The 24360-nt window shown below is 41.5% G+C and overlaps 2 protein-coding genes across 2 annotated transcripts in view; one reads left to right on the top strand and one right to left on the bottom strand.

The window, feature by feature from the left end:
- The first annotated feature begins 2326 nt into the window (after positions 1-2326).
- Positions 2327-11591, top strand: mettl5 (methyltransferase 5, N6-adenosine). The gene is made up of 7 exons (XM_084314563.1): positions 2327-2515; positions 3761-3875; positions 9096-9280; positions 9934-10013; positions 10528-10579; positions 10656-10705; positions 11498-11591. The coding sequence occupies exons 1-7, from the start codon at positions 2416-2418 to the stop codon at positions 11537-11539; spliced, it is 624 nt and encodes a 207-aa protein (XP_084170689.1). The 5' UTR covers positions 2327-2415; the 3' UTR covers positions 11540-11591.
- The window catches only part of ssb (small RNA binding exonuclease protection factor La), a 40895-nt gene continuing 27820 nt past the window's right edge, over positions 11286-24360 (bottom strand). Inside the window, exons 8-12 of the mRNA XM_084314562.1 lie at positions 18555-18597; positions 18267-18407; positions 16559-16745; positions 12310-12438; positions 11286-11744 (exon numbers count right to left, since the gene is read on the bottom strand). Of these exons, the coding sequence (XP_084170688.1) occupies positions 11644-11744; positions 12310-12438; positions 16559-16745; positions 18267-18407; positions 18555-18597 (601 nt within the window). The 3' untranslated portion in view covers positions 11286-11643. The remainder of the gene's footprint in view (positions 11745-12309; positions 12439-16558; positions 16746-18266; positions 18408-18554; positions 18598-24360) is intronic.

The raw sequence follows: 24360 nt of genomic DNA on the forward strand, positions 1-24360 counted from the left end.
CTCTCTCTCTCTCTCTCTCAATGATAACTGTATTCACAAAATCCGAAGACGCACTGAGCTCACGCTGGGTGTGTTCAGGTTAAATATCAGGTGGGCAGGTCAAGATCGTCACGATCTTTACTATCGACCAATCACAGCAGAGATCCATCATCCTTATAATAATGCAGGTAGATTGACTGATAACATTATACATGTGTTACAACATAGGGCTATACTGCCACCTGGCGGAATCGAGCGAAGTTGCATGTCTAGACGTTCAGAAATGTGGTAGCAAGATGGCCGCCGATGTCTAGTTCACGAAAATAAAAAAAATAAAAAATTTAAAAAAATCCGAGAAATCTCGTGAGTGGCATGCAACCACCTAAAAAAAAAACAGAGAAATCTCGTGAGTGGCACTCAAAGTGTTAATGACCCTGATGTAAACAAGACAAACGTCTTTCTCTGGTCTGCATCCCCTTATACAATTGTGTGTATTGAGCCGTACTGTATTGTACCCATTCTGCAATCTGTTAAATAAATAAAAATAAAGTTTGACTGGCCGCCGAGCCATACTGTAGTGTACATGGTGACTGCTTGACTTAAAAAAAAAAAAAAATTAACACTTTGGTTGCCTAAGGTTAAATTAATGATATACCATAGATTGCCAGCGCTATTTGTCTATGGAGAAAGTCCCCTTCTTTGCAGGGCTATAACTTTTTTAATTCTATTGCTACATTGCCATTATTAGGGCCCATTCAAAGTCCTATATGTATTGTTCATTGTGTAGCAACGTTAAACTTTTTCATTCACATATTCATAGTAAAGTATGGTCTAATGTATAAGTATGTTTTCATCTCTTTCTGCAGCTTTCTCCAGAACGTGATATATAGCCCCAAATGCATTATATTGATGATGAAATACAGTTTGATGGCAATCAGCGCGATATAAAAAATTCCAACTAGACGTACTTCTAGAAGTTACTACACGTCATCTGATGTTGACCGGATGGGCGAGGGGGCGTTTATAATTCCGTGGGCAGCGTTATACCAATCATCTAATGTGGGTCAAATGTTGAGAATATCAGTTATTATCGAAGACGGTAACGTTACACGCTGAAACTCACCCCAGTCTCCGCGCGCCGTTGGGCGATCATCGTCGAGTAGAAATTTTATCATTATGGGATATATTTTTACCCGGTCCATCTCCAGCTTGTATAATGGTATATACGTCCAAATCATGTTGTTTATCGAGTTATTGGCAATCGATCACCGTGTAGCGTGACGAGCCAGAGTCACATGAACTATAGCGAGCGCCCGGAAGTACTACGGTCGTCATGACAACCTCTATTCAACATCCTGTTTTGGCGATTGCGCCGATCGGCCATCAGATGGCGCTCCTGAACCGCCAGAGAGCTCAGTGGGTCCTGCTGGTGGATCTCAGGCCAGCGGAGGGACATTATGAATCCGATCGCAGATTTTTGAAATATTGATATAAGGACGCTGTACAGCGTCCCCCGGCAACTTTAGCATGGCCAGCAAAGACGTGAAAAGACGTGTCCCGGCACTCAAAGTGTTAATAAAAATATTTAATAATTTTTTTTTTATAAATTTTGTTGGCTTCCCCTGTTATTTTACACACGCGACGCCACTGGGGGTACGAGGGAAGAAGTGATTGTATCAAGAATGAGATTAGGACACACAGGGCTAAATAGTACACTTAGGTTAATGGGCAAGCATGAGACGGGTAGGTGTGAGTATTGCAGTAGGCAGGAAACAGTGAAGCATGTGTTAGTGGAGTGTAGTAAGTATAGGGAAGAGAGACAGATCCTCAAAGAAAGGTTAGAGAGAGACCACATCAAGCTGGAGGTAAGAGAAGTGTTGCGACTGAGTTCAGGGAATGTGGGGTATAGGGCCATTTTTAATTTTCTAAATAGTACAGGTTTGAGTGGTAGGATATAGAGTAGTGTAGAATAGTGATTGTCATGTGCATAATCCATCTAGCTCCAAAGTCAATTTCAGTAGGTGGCGGCCGGCCCGGTAATGCACCAAGTTACCAGCACGTTAGTGCCAACCGCCAATAAACATTAGAAGAAGAAGAAGAAGAAGAAGAAGAAGAAGAAGAAGAAGAAGAAGAAGAAGAAGAAGAAGAAGAAGAAGAAGAAGAAGAAGAAGAAGAAGAAGAAGAAGAAGAAGAAGAAGAAGAAGAAGAAGAGCTGGAGGGAGGAACCAATGTCACGCGTGCTATTTGTTTCACGTCGGTTTATTTTTGTTGAGCCACACCTCGTGCGGAAGTCCTCTTACCTCTCAGCCACTCTCTCTCCCTCTCTCTCTCTCTCCCTCTCTCTCTCTCTCTCTCTCTCTCTCTCTCTCCCTCTCTCATCTCTCTCTCTTTTTACTCGTTTACGTTGTTATTTTCAGGGCAAAACAATCGTTAGTTATGAAACTGAAAGAGCTAGAAAGTTGCCTTCAGCAAATCGACACGTTTGAAGAGCCAAAGGTTCTCCTGGAACAGTACCCGACCAGCCCTCATATTGCAGGTGAGGTGTACAGTATGTACAGTACCCGACCAGCCCTCATATTGCAGGTGAGGTGTACAGTACACCAATAGTGTGTCCTCTTGATTTTATAAAGAGTGTTCAGTCTTTATTCTTTAAATAAGATGAGATAAGATATTCCTTTATTGATCCCCCTGGGGAAATTCGGGCGTCATAGCAACACGGGGTTGAGTGATTGATTGAAAATGTTATTAACAGATTGCAGAATGGGTACAATACAGTACGGCTCAATACACACAATTGTTAAGGGGATGCAGACCAGAGAAAGACTTTCGTCTTGTTTACATCAGGGTCCCCCATTTTCAATTCATCATAACATAATATGACATACAGATAGACAGTACTGCTACATCTAGACATTTATGACATACCAGATTTACAAATACAGTACTGTTTGTGATACAAAAAGAGTCTAAAAAGAGAGTATACATTTGAGGGGGAAGAAACTGTACATTGAGGGGAGGGGAGGTACAGGTATGGGCAGGGTAATAGTAGAAAGACATAAATAGGATCTGAATATAGAAATATGAGAAAAGATACAGTGTAAACGATATAATAAACTCTGTTTATTTTTCTCATTTTTATATTCAGTGTAAACAAAGGTGCAGATGATGGTCTGTATGCCGGTTATATATACGTTACAATAAAGTATACTATAAATAATAAATATACTATGAGTAAGAGTAAACAGTATACACAAGGTGCAGAAAACACAAGGTACCCTAAAACCGCCATGATATACGTCCTAACCAACCCCCCCACCCACCCAACCACCTCCAATGTACAGTCCCCCCCCACCCCCACCTACCCAATCCAATGTACAGTTTCCACGCCTAATGTACATACTCTTTTCTTTCTGGACTCTTTTTGTATCACAAACAGTACTGTAATTGCAAATCTGGTATGTCATAAATGTATAGATGGAGCAGTACTGTCTATCTGTATGTCATGTATGTCATATATGTTACGATGAATTGAAAATGGGGGACCCTGATGTAAACAAGACGAAAGTCTTTCTCTGGTCTGCATCCCCTTAACAATTGTATGTATTGAGCTGTACTGTACTGTACCCATTCTGCAATCTGTTAATAAAGTTTTCATTCATTCATTCATTCATACATTGTAGACCGTGTGCATGTTTTGGTGGTTAAGAGTCAGACACATTAAGAGTGTATTAAGAGCGTCTAGTTAAACAGTGATAACGCTGAATTCCTCTCTCCTTTACAGCATGTATGCTTTACACAATCCATAATACGTTTGACGACATCGAGGGGAAACTCGTCGCCGATCTGGGATGTGGATGTGGAGTGCTCAGTATCGGCGCGGCGGTGCTCGATGCAGGGTGAGAGAACCATCGGCTGGCTGGTGGTGGTTTGCATACTGCTGCTCCAAAGACTTGGTATCTCATGCACCACCACGTCCAAAGGGCTGTCAAGGTGTTGCCTCGAGGTCCAATGAGATTAAAGGAGTGGCAGTGGCTCAGGGGCGCGCGCGCGGCGGCCGCCTGGTAATCAGATGGTTCCTTCCCAGTTCGATTCCAGCTCCTCCCGACAGCATGTCCTTGAGCAAGACACTTACTACTAACCCCTAACTGCTCCCGATGAGCAGGTTGGCACCTTGCGTGGTCGCCTCCAGCCGTCGGTGTGTGTGACTGTGAATGTGACTGGCGTAAATTGTAAAGTGCTTTGGATAAAAGAGATATAACATGCAGTCCATTAAAGGGGCGTACACTTAGCCAAAATATACTGTATAAAAACATTTCCCCATTACACAGAGTGCTATATCTATCCATCCAGATAGTTTGGGTGTGATTTTCCTAAGTTTTGTGGATATCTGCCCAGGGGCATAGCTTTGATTTGAGCCTCTTTTGATTTGAACACTTAATATAAAATGATTTTTAATTTGAGCGTAAATAGTTTTTTGAGCTACAAAGAGCCACAGATGAACTATAAACTATAACTAACACAGAACTATAAAAATGATATGATAGTGTTTCATCCAATCACATAGATGATAGCGGTATCATCCAATCCAATACATGCACGTTAAGGAAGTCCCATTCAGGAAAAGGCAGTGGTGTAATGTTTACACAAGGGCCAATACAGTGTGCCACGTCATCTTGAGGTCATGATGACAAAGGCAGGGATAATAGTGGTGTGATTTTGAGGAGGGGCAGACAGGGTTATAGAAATGGCATTGGGGACATGATAACACGAAGGTGGGGGTAATAGTTGGGGGCAGTTAGCTTATGCAAACAATGACCTGTTTGCATAAGCGAACCTTTGCACTCAGGGTTAGAAATTAACATTTTTTTTCAAGGGCTTTTTTTGCCCCCCCCTTAACACTTTAGTTGCCAAAGGACGAGTTTAGGCGTCCTTCCCCGCCATGCTCAAGTTGCCGAAGACGCCGTAACTCGTCTTTGATATCAATATTTCAAAAATCTGTGATCGGAATCATATTTCCTTTCCGGGGCCCTGAGACACAAGTGTGATCTCCTCTCAAGACCGCCATCTGGTGGCCGATCGGCAGATCGAAAAAACGGATGTTACCTTTAACCCGGCAGGACTCACTCCATATGTGGTCCGGGCACTCGCTAATGTTAGAGAGACTCAGTCTTCACACAGTGAACATCGATCGCTGCAAATAACTCGAAAAAACAACATGATTTGGACGTATATATTATTATACAACCTGGAAATGGACCGGGTATTTCAACATCCCATAATGGAAAACTGTACCCCACGCTGATCGCCCAACGGCCCGCGGAGACTGGGGTGAGTTTTAGCGTGTAATATTACTGTGTTCGACACTAACTGCTATGATGAACATTTGACCCACATTAGATGAATGGTAAAACGCTGCCCACGGAATTATAAACGATCCCCCGCCCATCCGGTCAATATCAGATGATACGTAGAAACTTCTAGAAGTACGTCCAATTGAAATTTTTGATCTCGCACAGATTCCTACCAAACTGTATTTCATCATCAATATAATGTATTTGGGGCTATAAATCACGTTCTGGAGAAAGCTGCAGAAAGAGATGAAAACATACTTATACTTTAGATCATATTTTAGTATGAATATGTGAATGAAAAAGTTTAACGTTCCTACACCATGAACAATACATATAGGACCTTGAATGTGCCCTAATAATGGCAATCTAGCAATAGAATTTAAAAAGTTATAGCCCTGCAAAGAAGGGGAACTTCTCCATGTTAAATAGAGCTGGCAACGGATGGTATATCATGAATTTAACCTTAGGCAATCAAAGTGTTAATTGATTTTCGGGGGCTTTTTTTTGTATTTCGGGGGCACAACATTTTTATAATGAAAATTAACATAAAGATTATAAAACATTGTTGACACTTTTTTTACAGTCTTCGTCCCTATGTTTGATAACGTAATGTTAATGTCTCCATATATAGGGCTCTACGCTAACCTTTTTCCCAAGGAGCACATGTGCTCCTAAATAAAATGTTAATAAATAAAATCTAAATACAAATTTAGGAGCACACAGAAATTTAGGAGCACAGTGACAATTGTTCAAGTAACACACACACACACGATGTGTGACATGGCTTGGTTTCATGTTTTGAGGTACCTTCAATTATCTGTAAATAATACATACATACTCTATCTAAATAGATTAAATATGATTGTCCCTGAGGGCAAGTTGTGTTGTTGTCTTGATATATCTACAAATAGCAGACGAATAGCCGGTTGCCTCTGGATCAATGAATGTCTAATATTGAATAATATTAGCTATTTTATTTTTAACATCCCTAATTCCAACAGTCGAGGCTTGTTTCAAATTGATACATGAAAAACCCCACACAACATCCCCACACAACATCCACCTCAAACACAACAAAAGAACAGAGCATCTCATGAACTTATGTCATGGACTATGGACTGTCAGCTGAACTCGCACCAATGCATAGGGAAATAGTCAGACATCCCAGAATTATTTCATAATACAAGTTTTGAATGGACGTTTGGATTAAAATCAACCCGAAGACAGCACTGGAACGTTTGTGAGTATAGGCTCTGGCCAGAACGATCAATGAAATACGTTGCACGCTCAGCGCTGTGGAATGAAGGAAATGCTCCCTCCCTCCTTGCATTCCACCCAAAAACTGAATTTCAGTCCAGTTTCTGAACTATTAACAGCGGAGCTGTTTTTTAATATTCACTCGTCTCGCACACTGCAAGTAAATGATTTTTCCGGTTCGCACACACACATATTATTAGGGGCAAATATGAGGGAAATGCTCACACTGTAGAGCATATATATAATTAGTAAACTGTCAGGGGCTTTTCTTGCCCCCCTTAACTGATTTTCGAGGGCATTTGGTCAATTTTCGAGGGCATTTTGCCCCAAGCCCCCGTTAATTTCGAACCCTGTTTGCACTAGTTTTTGGGACAGATACAGTGAGTTTATGCTCTGAAATGAAATACATCTAATTGTGAATCATGTACATTATAAATGTGATATCATAAATAAAAAATGTTCCCTTACACAACACCCATGTCAGATTGTTCCCTCTGCAGAAGGAAGCTGACTCATTGAAACTTTATCTGTTAATAAAGTTATCTGTACAAGAAAAGATTATTATTCTCCGTTCAGGTTTAATTTCTCTCTTCGATAGAGGTGATTAACTCCTTCAGCATACAAATTGATAGCAGATTGGGTCCAAAAAACCTTAAAAAAAATAAAATGAGAGTAACGTGACCAATGAGTGGGCGTCTGTGACGGAGCCGGTGAGACACTCACTGGGAGTGAGGGAGGGAGGATGTAGTCTGTGGGCACTATTTACCCTCTTTGAGGCGGCACAGTTTTTCGGCCATATTTACACTCTCCCAACAGTAACCCCAAGGCTATACATTGTGAAAGACATCGGTCTACAATGGTGGAACGAACTTCCCACCACAGTCAGGACAGGCAAAACCCGCCCAATTTTCCAGCGTCGACTAAAAACGCAGTTCTTCAATCAATATCTGAAATGAAAGAAAAAAACAATACTAACCTTTGTACTGTCTTTTTAAATGGTAAATGGCTGCATTTATATATCGCTTTTATCCAAAGCGCTTTACAATTTGTTCCTCACATTTTACCCATTCACTCACACATTCACACACCGATGGCGGAGGCGACCATGCAAGGGTTAAGTGTCTTGCTCGAGGACACTTTGACGCGCTGCCCGGGAGGAGCAGCAATAGAACTGGGAACCTCCGGATTACCAGACGACTGCTTTACCTCCTGAGCCACTGTCGCCTAGTGGCTAGTATGCATAGTATGCACTCTGCTACTAAGGAATCTACCTTGCCTATATTACTACCTACTATGCTAATACGCACTCAAGAAGTCTGTAGCACTCGAGTTCAACACTGTTTGACGAACAATCTTACTGACCCTTAGCTGCCAGAGGTGTGCCCTTCCTTCCTGCTGACCTGTTGTACAGAACTCGTAAGTCGCTTTGGATAAAAGCGTTCAGCTAGATGACTGAATGTAAAGACTATTGGCGTGCCACTGGTGTACCTGCTTGAACCATATAATTAAGTCTTCTCTCAAGCTTTGAGAAACTCAACCTTGTATTATTTTTTAGGGCTGTCAAAGTTAATGCTTTAACTTGAGATTAATTTAAATTATTTAAAGCATTAAAATAAATTAATGTAGATTAATCTATGGAGTGAAAAATCTTCAACGTTCTGAACTTTCAGCAGTATATTAGCTTGTTCTTCGACTTGTGCACTTTTTTTATCCACTTTTTCTCCTTATTTTCTATTTTTCTCCCATCCCAATTTCGTGTTTCCAATTCTCCCCTGTCTTGAACATTGCTCGCATATGCCCCCCACTGGTCGGTTGTAGGGAGGATAGAAGCCTTGCATCACGTGTGGAAGGCTCACACTACCCCCGCTATTTCCTGTCTCTGCTGTGCAGGCATCCCCCAACCGACCTGTAGGAGTCGCCATCCACAACGTCCAGATTATCGACTTCCATCCGCTGACTCTGCCAATTGAGCCAGTATGACGGCCGGCCCAAGCCGGAGGCAATGCTGACACCCGGATTCGAGACCGGAGTCTCTTGCATTGGTGACGAGCGCAATCTCCTACTCATACACCTTTTTGAAAATCATCTGACATGAAGATGGAACACATTTTTGCTGTTAATATGATTTATATTACTGGTAGTTCATACAAGACATTATCGTCCTCTAAGCCAATCTGCACTTTAACATAGGCCTGGGTTGTTAGCGCCGCGGATATAAGAAAGAGGTCTAGCTGAGTCAATGTTGATGGTTCTGTTGAACATTTGTATTTCACAGGAGAGAAACTGTATTCAAAGAAAGCTATTAAAATAGTCTTTGAATCTAAATATACTTTCTTTGTGTTGATTTTACATTAATTCCATGATTTTACTCAAGTAAATATCTGTTTACAAGCTTCAGTGAGAAATTCTATTTTTAATCTAGATGAATTACAGAAAATTGTGAGATTAATTTGTAATATTTCTTTTATCTATTGACAGCACTAATTTTATTTTCCTTTTGCATTTCAGGTTATGTATTGGCTTCGACATAGACAACGACGCACTGGACACGTTTAGGAGGAATGCAGAGGAGTTTGAGCTCACCAACATGGACCTGATCCAGTGTGACGTCTGTGCTCTGAGGGCCGACGTTTACGCCAAGAAGTTTGACACTGTGATAATGAACCCTCCGTTTGGCACGAAACACAACCAAGGCGAGTGTTACACATGGGTGCATGTTCATCCATAAAGGAGTGTTACACATGGGTGCATGTTCATCCATAAAGGAGTTACACATAGGTGCATGTTCATCCATAAATCCAGTCCATATTCAGGGTATCTGCGGGGTATTAAAAAAAATCTTAAATTCATGATTCTCAATGTAAGGCCTTAAAAGGTAGTAAAAAGTCTTGCATTTAATTTCATTTATTGGGGGCAGCCCGGCTTTCGGGAGATGAAATAACATTACCGGTAGATATGTGAAATGTTTTTGTATTCAAGACATTGTTTTCTACCGGGAGCTTGGTGCGTCTGGCGAGAGCTTGTATGGAACGTGAGAATTTAAATTGCCGCGAAAGTACAGCCGCCAATTCAGTTTTGCTGTGTTTTATTTCTTTTGCCAGTATGGTCGTAAAATTGGTATTAAACTTTGCTCTAAGTGGTAATAAAAAGGTCATGTCGTGACTGAAGCCTGGTTCATCAGGATGTACCTGGAGATCTCTGCCTCTTTGTCTTTCCTCAGCTTCATCTTCCGTTTCGCAGATGCAAAAAGTTGTCTTTGCTCCTCTTACATTTACCTTGTTGAAACCTGCAGATACCCTGATATTGATTTCAGGTAAAGACACTTTGCATTTGTTCCTCATTGAAGGAATGGACATGAAGTTCCTCCGGACAGCGTTGGCAATGGCGAATACAGTGTATTCACTTCACAAGACGACGACACGAGAAGTAAGTACTGTAGTGAAGCCTACGTGTTTAACCCTCGTTATGTGGGCAGTGTCACTGTTCCGGTATGTCGGACCAGTTTGCAATGTTTACAAATTAAAAAAAAAATTAAACCCAGATTAGCCTTGGCTCATTGTGTGGAAAAACATGTAAAATAACACATTTTCATTGAATGCACCCCCCCCACATTTATATTACATACATGTGTACCATCACTGTCTGCCTCCTCGTTTCATTTATATTTTTGAAGATAAACACGATTTATTCCATTCATATCTTCACATTTGATCACGAAACACTTATTGATAAATGTGATCTAGTAGAGTGGCAAATATGAACCACAAATGTTGTCTAGATGGCTTGTAAATCAGATAAAGTTTAACATCAGTTTTTTTTCCTTTACATTACTTGTTATGGCTTTATTGTTTTAAAATCCCAGTACTGTTGTGGGTCCATCAGACACGTGGACATTGGGTGAGTAACAAACAAGTTAATTATGAATCGTGTCCGATTGCAGCACATGGAGAAGAAGGCAAAGGACTGGGGAGTGAAGATGGAGGTTGTTGCAGGTGAGAATCTAAAATATAATATATTATGTATTAATTTGAGCAAATTGGATTTAATTTTAATTTCCTCCCTCTACAGAGCTACGGTACGATTTGCCAGCTTCTTACAAGTTCCATAAAAAGAAATCGGTAAGTAGTTGTCTCTGGCAGTTTGTTTTTAAAGGTGTACCATGTCGTTTTTGGTTGAGTCAGAAAAGTGGCAACATTTGAAGCTATATTTTCATTATCGAATAAACGATCCCTGGAACACAGTTTCGTTTACAAAAAGGCAGGACTCTGCATATCCTAGGCTTACATTTGGTTCATTGCCTCAATCATCTTCGCTGATTTATGACATGTCATAAAATATAATTCAAAGTATTACATGTAATATGTATTGTAAACCAATCGCAGGCTCTGCAAATGTAAACAAATCTCCCACTGAAATCACAGTGCACCTTTAAAGTGGGTCGTCTCGAAGAGAAACCATTTAGAAATGGGCTGATGGCAGCTTCTTCCTAGTATGTCACAAATCATTCAGTGCATAAATCATTGTCAAATGTTTTGACTCCATTTTGTAAAATCTTATTTTATTTGCTATACACAAAATCAAACTTCCAACAAGGGGAAAACAAGTTATGCTTTTAAACTAGGTCACATGGATCCTGTTGCATTAAGAAAACGATTATAAAATAAAACGGCGATGGCACACAAGTCAGTCGTGTAGAGATCTTTATATGAAATCCAATAAAATCTTCCTGCGGAAATTAAACGGCGCTCAGTCACACACGAAACAAAAAGATTGACAAAATAAAAACATCTTCGCGAGAGAAAACGGGTCCAGACACACACAACGCAAGACGACCTGATATACACTGGGGGACTGGAGGAACGAAAAGGTTGAAAATGTCTGCCGAGCTTACGTTCTAAACTCATCTCTAGGTCGACATCAAGGTGGACTTTCTACGCTTCTCCACCGCCTGATGTGTCCAACGGAATGGATTCGAGAGTTCATCTCTGCATTTTCAATGTACATAATAAATGTTTTGTTTTTTTCACATGAATTTGTTGTCGTATCCCGTTTGTGACTAAGATCCGTTTTCTGTCTTGACCGCCTCTGTCTTGACCGCCTTGGCCACTGGGGCGTCAGCGCTGTCCTCCGGTAGGCTTCTCTTCTTTGGGGGGGGAGCTGCAAGAAACACAGGTAGAGAGGGGTTATGGGACAGGAAACTATTAGCTGTCGTCTGGGGAGGGTGTAGAACTACCACATGCTGCCCTACTGTCGGTCTGGTGGAGGGTGTAGACTACCACATGCTGCCCTACTGTCGGTCTGGGGAGGGTGTAGAACTACCACATGCTGCCCTACTGTCGGTCTGGGGAGGGTGTAGACTACCACATGCAGACTACCACATGCCTCCTCCGATACATGTGGAGTCGCCAGCCGCCAGGAGTTTCACTGGGAGAACGTAACGCGTGCAGAGGTTCACGCTATTTCCCCCAGATCCCCTCCCTGCTGAACAGACGCCCCGACCGACCAGTAGCAGTTGCCGTTTGCAATGACCAGCACTCATACCCCACCGGCTTCCCTTCCCACCCACGAACACCGACAACTGTGTTCGTAGGGACGACTGACCGAGCCGGCGGTACCGTTGACAGCTGGATTCGAACCCAGAGTCTCTGCGGTGGTAGGAGAGTGCTTACGCTATACCCCTAGCTACTTTATTAGTGTCGAGGCAAGCTTTCAAGTGTCTCACCACCATCGTCGTCGCTGTCGAAATTGGTCTTTTTGCCTTTGTAGTGTGACCTGCTGTGGTCTCTGCCGCCCCTGCCTCTTCCTCTGCCTCCTCCTCTTCCTCCTCGCCCACCTGATCGTCCTCGGCCACCTGTTGAGAGAGGAGAGTGCCGTCAGAGAAGGTGTGTGATGCAGTCGGGTAGGGCTGTACCCAATGTTTTTACATTAGAAGCTTCTATTGAAGTTTTCGAATGAAGCTTCGAATGTCTGTCATATTTTATGACATCATCATAAAAGATTTATTAACAAAATCCAAAAATTCTCTCCCTCAAAGGGCATGGTTGATAGGAAAGTGATGGTGACATCTTGATGGAGCGCCAAGCGGATGCAGATAGGCTACATCATCATTTATGTTATGTATTCATGTATTGTGAATTTTTATGACAAGTCATATACTATAATATTAGTGTAGCCTAATCTTTATCTGCAACTGTGAAGAAAACCCCCATTGGTTTAAACAGAATGAATAGACTTATTTTTTCAAATGTTGATTTAGAATTCAAATGTCAACTTTATGAATGAAGCTTCAAGCTATTCGGTACAGCGGCCCCGACGTGAAGGTGTACCGTCATGGATCCATGCAACGGTATGTGTTTTTACTGCCATTGTCCACGATATATACACATTAAAATAATAATAATATATTGTGTGACTACCTGTAACTGTTTTAGTTGATCTTTTTAAATTATTTTGAAACGTTTTAAATGTTTTACTCCGTTTAAATTTCTGTGAATATTGTTTTTATTATGTACTGTACAATCGTCGTTTCTGTGAATGAGGGAAACCTCAGATGCTTACGATTTTAAATAAAGGTTGAAAAGAAATATAGTGGAGGAAATAAGTATTGAAGACATCAACATTTTGTCCAGTAAATGTATTTCCAATGAGCCTGTAGAGGCAGAAACCGACTTGGTGGATTTATATATTATTATTATTATTATTATTATTATTATTATATATATATTATATTATATATTAGAACTATGCACTGTTTAGACCAGGGGTCAGCAACCTTTTTGACATGGAGTGCCTGTTTGAAATATAGTTGTAACTAGTGTGCCTCAACAATATTCCATGCATCGTACATTTTTTTTTCTCTCATAATCAGGTATTTTTAATGATCATTTTTACATTATTACATCATTATTGTTGTTATTATTAACAATATTATTATGATGGTTGTATCAACCCTAAATCTGAGTTGGGGGGGGGGATGCAATGCAGACAAACAGCTGCATACAGTGTGACCATTTCACTCACATTTGCCCATACATTTTTGGACACATCACACACCATCGGTGTGTGTACTGTACGTGTGCTGTCATAGCTCCACCTACAGGCCTAATGAGAACACCAGGAGGATGTGAATGGAGGGTGAATGTGAGGTATATCGTGTAAATAAGTGTTGATTGATCACAAGAATACACTTAAAAAAAAAAAAAAATGATAAGTTACCAGAACTTAAAAATATTGAGTTCAGTAACTGTGCATTAAGGTTTTCAGTTTTCAATCCATAATAAGTTAACAGAAAAATAAGTACACAACCACATTATTTCAACCTAATAAAACTATGTTTATTGTCAATGTTTTAAGAACACAAGTTGACTTGGTAATACTCACATTTTGAGTAAAAAAAATGGCTTTTAACATGTGCAATGTTCAATGAAATAGAAAAATAAATAATTAAATGTGTTGATTAATCCCACTGGTCACAATGGTGACCATAATAATGTTTTTGTTATAAGGCTCTGCAAATGTTACTGAATGATGTAGCAATGTATTTCCAGCTAAATTGAAATAATAAATAAATAAAGGGTCTCAATTAAATATGTGTTAGTAAAAAGAACCCGTGGGAGGATTTCAACAAGATAAATGCGACAACAGTGCAAAATATTTCACTATAATGTTTAAAAAATATATATATATATAATTTTTTTTCTTTTTTTTAATGCTGCCACCTGTGCCTATGCAAATGCCCCTGCGTGCCTATGCAGGCACGCGTGCCTAGGGTTGCCTACCCCTGGTTTAGACTGTCTTAACCTTTAGACTGTCTTATTTATGTTTGGACACTAGAGGGCTCACCACCCATTACAGCCCACTCCTATAAATAGCCAAGGTGATCACTGCAATCTTGTGCACCTGTGATGAGGATACATTTTTCTAGCTGTCTCACCGTTTGGAACCGACAATGGAGCACTTGACAACTGTTCTGATTTAACCCTTCATTCACCATCATTCACCTTTGGACAACAATAAACCCTGTAAACCGAACCGGCGGCAACTTTGGACATTCAATTCATTCAACATCACAAACTTTGGGACTGAGTGAGAGAAGATAATTGCGGGTGCATCGTGGACGCTTGTCGATTCATTGGGGAGCGACAAGCGGACATTACAGAGCCTATTCAAGTGAAATTTGCACCAGACTTTGGTATTAACTCAAAAAAATCCAGACAAAGAAATCTAAACCATATGTAAATAAGGTTGTGTAATAAAGTGGAATGAAACAGGAAAAAAGTATTGAACACACTAACTGAAATTATATAAACAAAAGGTGCAGATGAGGGTCTGTATGCGCCTCATCTGTTATATTACACATTACAATAAATATAGGCAATAAAGAATTTGAATATAAATATATACTATGAGTAAAAGTAAACAGTACACACAAGGTGCCCTAACTGACATGATATTATACGCCATACGTTGTAGTCCGTGCAGGTTTTTGGTGGTTAAGAGTCAGACACACTTAGTGATGATCGCGTCTTGGTCCGACAACCGACTTGACAGAAAAGCGATGAACCGTTGACGTATGAATATTAATGAGAATAGCAGCAGACCAGAGATTCGTCAAACCAAGCAGGTGAGAAGTTCCTGTTTGAATGGGAGCGAGTGGTGGTTGAGCTGCCTGTAGTGTATAATGTATATTGCTGCCAATATTAAATAACAAGACTGGGCTCCATGTCGATGCACAAGTTAGCAGATCTGGGTCCATGGTCAGACATCTTTACACCGGGCACTCGCGGGTTTCGTGTGAGAACAGCTCGCGTGGCCGGTGTGGACTGTGGACAGCGACACCCGTTAACATGGGAGCGAAAGTGAAGAGTCTCTCTCGCGCCCGCCCGCCTCGCGCCCGTGTTCGGTGGGTTTGGGCTGTCAGTCCCACTGAAAACACACGGCATGCTTTCTAACCTTCCAATAATAATCTATAGTCTAAAGCTTCGTCTTCACTCGCCAGGGTTTAGCAGAGCTGTGGCGTCAAGCGCACAGTGAGCATCTCCAGAGAGACCCGGCCAAAGCCTGGCTGGGACGCGTCTATGCTTTTACCAAGCGGTTCGTGTTTCCGCGTTCCCGTTTTGCGCTCTGATTGGCCACGCACGTTTCTGGTCATGTGACATGTGCGCCCAATCGCATGACGAGCAGTGTCTTAGCCCATTTCCGCGTCGAACAGCCTGCAAACGACCTAACGCCTAGTTTATCACTGGTTAAGCTTAGGCGACTCTTTCGCAGTTGGTTAAGGTTAGAGTTTGGAATCAGGGCTGGCGTTCTATCGCCATGCTCTAAGACAAACTCTAACCTTAACAAACTTCGAAAGAGCGCCTAAGCTTAACCGTCCAAAAAACTTGGCGTCACACGATTGGGCGCACATGTCACATGACCAGAAAAGTCAGTGGCCAATCAGATTCGCAAAATGCACTAACCGTTTGGTAAAAGCAATGAGGCAGCTGGGACTGTAGCATCATCATGGTTATGCTTGTGTACCTCAGTTGGGTGGTGTGAATTGTGAAAGGTTGCCTAGCAACCGGAGAGTTTACAGGAAACACAAACCATAATCATAGCTAGCAATCAGCCAGGCTGAACATAACTAATGGAGACTAGGCATAATAGATTTAGCTTGCTTAGTAGGGGTGTAACGGTACACAAAAAACACGGTTTGGTGCGTACCTCGGTTTAGCCCAACGAATATTCTATATTGAAATTAATAATAAACGTATAAAATAATTATATTAGATTGTGACCGTTGGGCAGTCGTTAGTGGTTAACATACCGTTGTATTCGTTCGGCACACAGCCGTACTGAACCTAAGGTCCAGTACTGAAACGGTTCGGTACGGATATGTGTACCTTTACACCCCTATTGCTTTGTAAACCCAGTTAGGAGATCTAGCTCTCCTCACTACTATTTGAACAACTTGAATAATGTGAAGTTACCTCTGCCCTTGTTCCTGCTGTAAGACTCCTGTTGAGCTTCAAGGATCTTCTTCAGACCTTCCTTCTCCAGCTCTCCCTCCAGGATCTCCCACTCCACATCGCTGTCCTTGATCTTCAGAGTCCCCTCGTGTGCTCCCGTCGCCTTGTCCAACGCCTCCTTCGCATTACAGTCAAAGAGGAGGGTTCCCTTTGTAGGTCATAGAGAGAGGAGGAGGGTTCTCCATCAGTTTACATGAGGCAATTAGCCTTTCCCACATTCTCTACACAGATGCAGACAAGTGCTCCATGTTGCGTCCTATTCGTACACAATGTTCAGCATGTAGTAGTAATACTAGTCGTTTTATTCAGTCATCACACACACAATACAATATGCACAATTATTCCAGACTGAAGACTGATTTTGGCTGAAAAGGTACAGGCTGAAGTATAATTGCATCAGGAGGTGAACCCGTTTCCTCTAGTAATCACTTAGGGACAGACACTTCTGCCTGGGTGTGTTGTATATAGTATGTTGCACATACCGCACTCAATGTTAGCCGGTAAGCTCCATAGAGATCTTTGATTTGATCATTATACATCTTATTTATTTGTTTCTTAAATATTATGTTAAAATCTGACGAATTTTGAAAATGGACAAATTGATCCTCCTCACTACTTTTAAGTAGATTTGTTTACACACACACACCTGCAACTGTCACCCAGCCTTTTAACTGTAATTTGTCTGTTCTTGTAAGTTTATTTGGTCGTTTGTTTGATGCATGTTTTAATTATTTCCCTTACCTCCCCTGGTTTCTATTTTATAAAAACATTTTGTGCCCTTTCCCCTTCTAGAGGCCCCCCGTCCTCTCACCGGGCCGTCATTGTAAATAAGAATCTGTTCTTAACACTTTCAGTGCCCATCACGTCATATCATTTATCAGCCCAATGCCTGAATGCCCACGACGTTTATTAGCGGTTTATTTTTTTATTAGCGATCTGAATTCATATTTCATCAACCGAGTCTCCCATTGGTACAGTAGCCCTGTAAGAGCTCAGATGTGAAAAAATGTAGGTAGGTAGGTAGGTAGGTATAAAAAATGTAGGTAGGTAGGTAGGTATAAAAGCGATCGATATTTGGAATGGCGATCAGGAATTGGAATAATCTTTTTGGATAACATCTGATCTCAGGTAAGGAATCTATTTTACAAGTCTTAGGATAATCAGACCCGTTTTCACGGAGATATAAGCTTTTCCCCTATGTGTGTGTGTGGCTGTGCGAGCGATCAGGAAATAAAATAATCGATTTTTCAGATCACCTATATAGCGTGCATACGTACACATATACTATCGATAATCTAGCGTTTATTTGAAAACGATTCATAAATAGGCCGAAAAATGACAACGTTTTTGTGTATTCTAGAATATTCCAGTAAAGGGTGATTATCACAGAATATTTATATTTTCCTTGAAAATGAGGGCTTTTCAAAATGCTATAAAACGAAAATGAACCAATAAAAAAACAACAGTTTCGACAATGTTGACTGCAAACAAGTCATTGATAAGCGACGGGCAGATTAGACAGCCATAATTTAAAACATAGATTAGGCGTTTTAACGCCATCATTGAAGTGGGTGGTGGCACTCAAGCACTAAATTGTGCGCCCCCTGCTGGCACTGAAAGTGTTAATTGACCCGCCTGGTAAAATAAAAAAGATTATAATAATAACTACCTCTTTGGCCCCCCTCGTGAAATCGACCCACTTGATCTTTCCGTGGCCAGAGAACAGCTCGTGGAAGTCCTCCCTGGAAACCTGCTCCAGTTCTCCGGAGAACTTCAGCAAGCAGCCCGTCTTCTCCTCCAGCAGCATCCCCTGCGGAGGAAAACAGTTTGTTTGTGTCCAAGTGCAGCGTGTTCTGCACAGCAGCAGCTCAGTGATTGACAGCAGCTCAAGTGATTGACAGCAGCTCAAGTGATTGACAGCATCTCAAGTGATTGACAGCATCTCCAGATATCTTACCAGTTCCTGTTCCTCAGCTTTTATCTGCTGTTCCTCCTTGTCACTGAAAAGATACATTATGGAGATCAGTTATCTGTGCTTATTACATGGCGTTTTCACATTCGCCGAAATGCTTGCTTGTGATTGGTCAACAGCCCCCCGACTGCGGTCATTATTTTTCGATAATGACCGCAGAGCGCAGCTGTTGGCAATCAAGCCCACTGACACACACTGCTGCCGGCGATGACAGGGGGCGGAGCGCCGAGCGGAGCCCGAACACAGCGAAGCCAGAACAGAGCTGCTGCCCGCGCGATAATAATAATCACTTTATTTGGGCTGACAGAGCCACAGAACAACTGCGATTTGTCAAATGAATTAGGTATATTGTTAGTAAGTTAGCCATGTAATAAGCGGGATAATGTATAGCCTACTCGGTCATTGTCGCAAAATAATTGACCTTCACTCCGTTTAAAACACCTCGGCGCGGCGCCTCGGTATTTTAAACTCCGTGTCGGTCAATTATTTTGCGACAATGACCTCCTAGCCATACATTATCCCTTACATACTATATCTATACATACTATATCTATATCTGTACATACTATATATCTGTAGATACTACATCTATATCTGCACATACAGGGAACAAACTTAACTTTTTGACTTACCAGCCATTTGGCTGGTAGATTTTTAAAAGTACCAGCCGGGCAGGTTTTTTACTAGCCAAAAATTATAAATAGCTTTTTAGTATATCGCCATGTGTTATTATTACATATAATACTCTCATATGCTATTTTCAATTAATATCATAAACAACATAAGGAATATTAGCATAATTTTGAGTGGACTGAAGGAATGAGTCAGCGTTAATAGTTTTAAATGCAAATAATTTATTGAAACATAGAAGTGGGGTCGGGACACACACACACACTGTTTCAACTCACCACCCCCGCATCATATTGTAGTCTGTCTTCAAACTTCCACTCCTCTCAATTTTTTATATTTGAATTAGGGCTGGGCGATATGGAAAAAAATCATATCGCGATAACGATATGATAATTTTATTTCTCGATATCGATAATTATCGAATTGTTATAAGTATAAAAAGAAGATTTTTTTTTTTTTTTTTTTTTATAAACAACAGATGTATGTTTATTTTGCAGCAATTCTTTGTCATTGCCGCCATCTTTAGTGTTACATCCCCTCACACTCAGGCTGCAGCTGGTTTAAAAGCTAAAGTAAACCGGCTTCTCTGCTGGCTGTGGCTCCAGAGGAGTTTAACAGTTCTGGCTCTGCTAGTTTATTTTCGATCTTTTGGCGCTTTTTTGGTGGACAAACCACCACACATGTGCACTTTGACTCGTGACTGGAGTCTAGTTCTGCTAGCACACATAGCCTACTGTGTACAGACGGTTTCAAAATGTATTTTAAATTAGAAAGCAAACAAAATAAATGGACAAGAGAAAAAGAAATCTGAATTTGGTCAGTATTGTCATTTGGACAAGCAAAGCCATTACTTTAAGTTGCAGGCAAGAAAGACAAGTCTGTCCACTGTCTCTGGTTTTAAAACTGCCCTGTTGCAGGTATATATATAAAAAAAAAAAACGATTTTTCGATCTTTTTTTATTTCGATATTCGATATCGATTATTCAAATATATCGCGATATTTATCGTTATCGTTATATTAGGGCTGGGCGATATGACCAAAAACGTTATCGCGATAAAATTATAAAATTATTCTCATATAACTCGATATCGATAATTATCGTCGATATAATGTCTGTCAAGTTTAATTAACTTATTATGCCCGGCGCCGATACGCGGGCTGACTTGTTTTGCTGCTGTGAATGTCTCGAGAGTCGAGTTGATGTCGTCATCAGTCCGCGCACGTTAGGAGTTAGCCAAAGCAAGCGGAGTATTTCATGACAATGTACTAAAAAATGACCCTAAAATACTCTGTTCCGCCCAATTCATTGCAACGACGTCCACCGTATACCCCACACTACTATAACAGTTACCCTCAGAATTCAAAACACACACCAACTTGGCAGGTAACCTGTGAAATAGCGCAGTGCAAGCTAATTAGCCATAGCCAGCCTCGTTTCCGAGCGGAGTATTTCATGACAATGTACTAAAAAATGACCCTAAAATACTCTGTTCCGCCCAATTCATTGCAACGGCGTCCACCGTATACCCCACACTACTATAACAGTTACCCTCAGAATTCAAAACACACACCAACTCGGCAGGTAACCTGTGAAATAGCGGCGTGCAAGCTAATTAGCCATAGCCAGCCTTGTTTACTGCGTCCTACCTCCGCGCCTCCTTCCGGGTCTCCTTCCGCTATCGGCCATCTCCTTCACTGATTGGTTGTTAGTGCGTGTGTTCATATCCAAGCTTGGAAAATCGATATATCGAAACTTTGCAACCACGTTTCATGTTTATTTCGAGGAAATAATTTATCGCGATAGTTATCGTTATCGTTTTATCGCCCAGCCCTATCAGGAGCTATCTGTGGCTACTGCTGGCCGGCTATATAACGTTGATACAGCGCCTCTGAACTATTTAGTTCAGTGGGACATTTCGTTTTGAACAGTGAGCTGGCGTCAGCTAACATGAGCTAGCTGAGGTATCATACACGTCTCTATACTAGACTTGCTGGAGCGTTTGTTGATGTCAGGAGCTATCGGTAGCTGGCCGGCTTTCTTTTGACTGGGTCATTTTGTAACGGTAGCTAACGTTAGCTAAGGGAGACGCCGTCCTCCCGTCACACTAGACTAGACTACTAGACCTGTGTTTACATGCGCGCTGGAGGGAGGAGCAGACGCCGCACAGCTCCTGGTGTCTGAGACAGAACTCAGCGAGACGAGCGAGTGAGATCGGTTTTGACGCTCGGCGAAAATAAAGCATTATCACCGATCACCGATCGCATATTTATACTGATTATCGGCCGATAACGATCGGTGGCCGATCGATCGGGGCATCCCTACTTATTATAGTCATCATATTGGCATGACTGTATGCATCAAAGGGTTAAATCAAGCATTTTTAAGTGATTTAGAGGAAATGTCAAAATATCACAATATATATCGTGTATCGCGATATGGCCAAAAAATATCGCAATATCATTTAGAGGCCATATCGCCCAGCTCTAATCTGTACATATCTGTAGATACTAGGGATGCACGATAATGATTTTTTGACACAGATATCGATAACTTTATGCTCCTCAAGCCGATACCCGATATTTATTGTATTATTAAAATAATATTTTGATCACATTTTTTATTTTTTTTTTAAACATGAAACAAAACATATCACAATACAATAATAATACGTCAAATGTATATACTCTCTTTTCTGGACTCTTTTCGTATCACAAACAGTACTGTATTTGCAAATCTGGTATGTCATGTATAGATGTAGGCAGCACTGTCTATCTGTATGTCATGCATGTCATTATGTTATGATGAATTGTAAATGGGGGACCCTGTCCCTGATGTAAACAAGACGAAAGTCTTTCTCTGGTCTGCATCCCCTTAACAATTGTATGTATTGAGCTGTACTGTATTGTACCCATTCTGCAATCGGTTAATAAACTTTTAACCAGACAACAGAAACAAAAGCCAAGACAACAGTTTTGACTGATAAAGTGACCATATTTATTTTTCCAAATGAAAATTCACAATCCGTCAACAACTTATAATACATCCAACCTAAGACTCTCAAAGCTTTTTTTTCTTCTTTTTTCAAAGCTGTCCGCCTTGAAAGAAAGGCTTTGAGTGGACACATAGCAGGTCGCCTGCGGCATCACCACCGCAGCACCGCTGGTGTACGACGGCGCGAGCACGCTTAGTTGTACCTATTGACGAGTCGTTTGCTAAATTAAATAAGTTTGACAGAAATGACCCAAGGGCTCAAGCCGCTAGCTTTTAAGCAGTCCTTGGTGGTGCAAATTAACCTGGCTACTACGGAGCAATAAGTGACTGCGTATTCAACCAAAGGTTGCATCACAGCCATGAAAGGGGCTAGCTTTGCTTAGCTCCCCGCGTCGTTGCAGGCTTTTAAGTTAACACAACACACCATTGCAGCGGTGTTGATGCCGCAGGTGACCTGCTAGGTTGGATGTATCACAAGCCGCTGCACTTTTCCCTCCTCGTGGAACTTCTCCATTGCATTTATTACAAATAGCAAGCGAACTTTTCCTCTCTGAAACAATCCCCACTAGCGTCGCCATCTTTGTTTACAACGCGCTGCTTTCAAGAAACGTACTACGTGGCTACGTCACAGCCAAGAAAGGGAGCGCTAGATTTGTGTAAAACACCCTGTTCCTAAACCACACACTATCGGTGGTACCACAGTACTGGCAAAACGGGAGGAGCGGACAGTCAAAACAAACGCACTTCATCCAAATTCACCCACACCGCATTTTTTTTTACCAAAAAATATATTATATTATCGGAGCTATTAATAACGTTATCGGGTTTATCGGGATGACGTCATAATTGCTGATATCGGCCCGATAATTATCGGCCCGATAATTATCGTGCATCCCTAGTAGATACTATATCTATAGATACCAGTGCACGTGAGCAGCGCGGGGAGCGGAGCGGGCGGTTTTGACGTGAGCGAGGAGTGGGTTTTAAAATGAGTCGGCGCGACGTCCGGAGCGAGAGTTCTCCTCCGCTCCAATCCACTCCGGGCCGCTCACAGTGGTTTAACACTGATGTAATATACATGTAGTACAATGCCAAAGCAACAGATGGCGATGTACAAACATGAAGGCCATTTTCAACCAATGAGAAGGGTGAACAGTCACTCACATCCTGTTAGAAAAAGTATATGACGCCATTGTTGTTGTCGTTAGCTTACATGCTAACGTTAATGGCAGCGACCATAGCATTGTGGCTAGGCTAGCTATCATCGCTTAGTAGAGCTAGTGAATGGATAAACAACGTTATTTAACATTGCAGAATGGGTACAATTACAATACGGCTCAATACAAACAATTGTTAAGGGGCCCAGGGGGTGTAGACTGTTGTAGTTTGAGCTAATTTACACCATGCTAAAAAAAAAAAAAAAAAAATCTGCCGAGCGATGTGGAGCGGGGAGCGCTCCATTCAAGGTGAGCGAGCGGAGAGCGACTTGGGGGCGGGGTCAACATGAGCGATTAGCGGAGCGGAACAAGCCGTCTAGAGCGAAGAGCGGATTTCACGCCCGCGCCGATCCGCTCATGTGGCCTGATAGATACTATATATCTGTACATATACCACTCTGTACATACATCTGATAGCACCATTACTCAATAGTACTCATTTATATATTTCATACCCCGTTTAATCACCTGTATATTACTATTGCACTATACTGTTACATTTGCAGTCTGGTTGGATATATTATGTATTTGTGTTAATTATTTTTATATTCAGAGTTAATTATATTGTTTACACCGTTTATTTTTCTCATTTTCTTTTTTTTTATCCACTTTCTCACATTTTCTATATTTTCTCCCATCCCAATTTCATATCATCCAATTCAACCCTCCCCTGTCACAAACGCTGTTTCTTGCCTCCCACAAGCCGGCTGCAATGTGGACTAAGTCATACATAGCACAAGTCCCCTCCGGTACTTGAGGTAACAGCAGTCGCATCTTTTCACCTGCGCAGCTCGATCTCTCTGTGGCGAGGAGTAACGCGTGGGAGGCTCACGCTGCCCCCGACACTTCCTGATTCTACTGCGCAGGCGCACCAACCGACCTGTAGGAGTCGCTGTCCACAACGCCCGATCCCCACCCATCAGTTTCCCACCCCCTAATACGGCCAATGTG

Source organism: Notolepis coatsorum (genome assembly GCF_963971535.1).
Source record: "Notolepis coatsorum genome assembly, chromosome: 5".
In the NCBI taxonomy this organism is placed as follows: Eukaryota; Metazoa; Chordata; class Actinopteri; order Aulopiformes; family Paralepididae; genus Notolepis; species Notolepis coatsorum.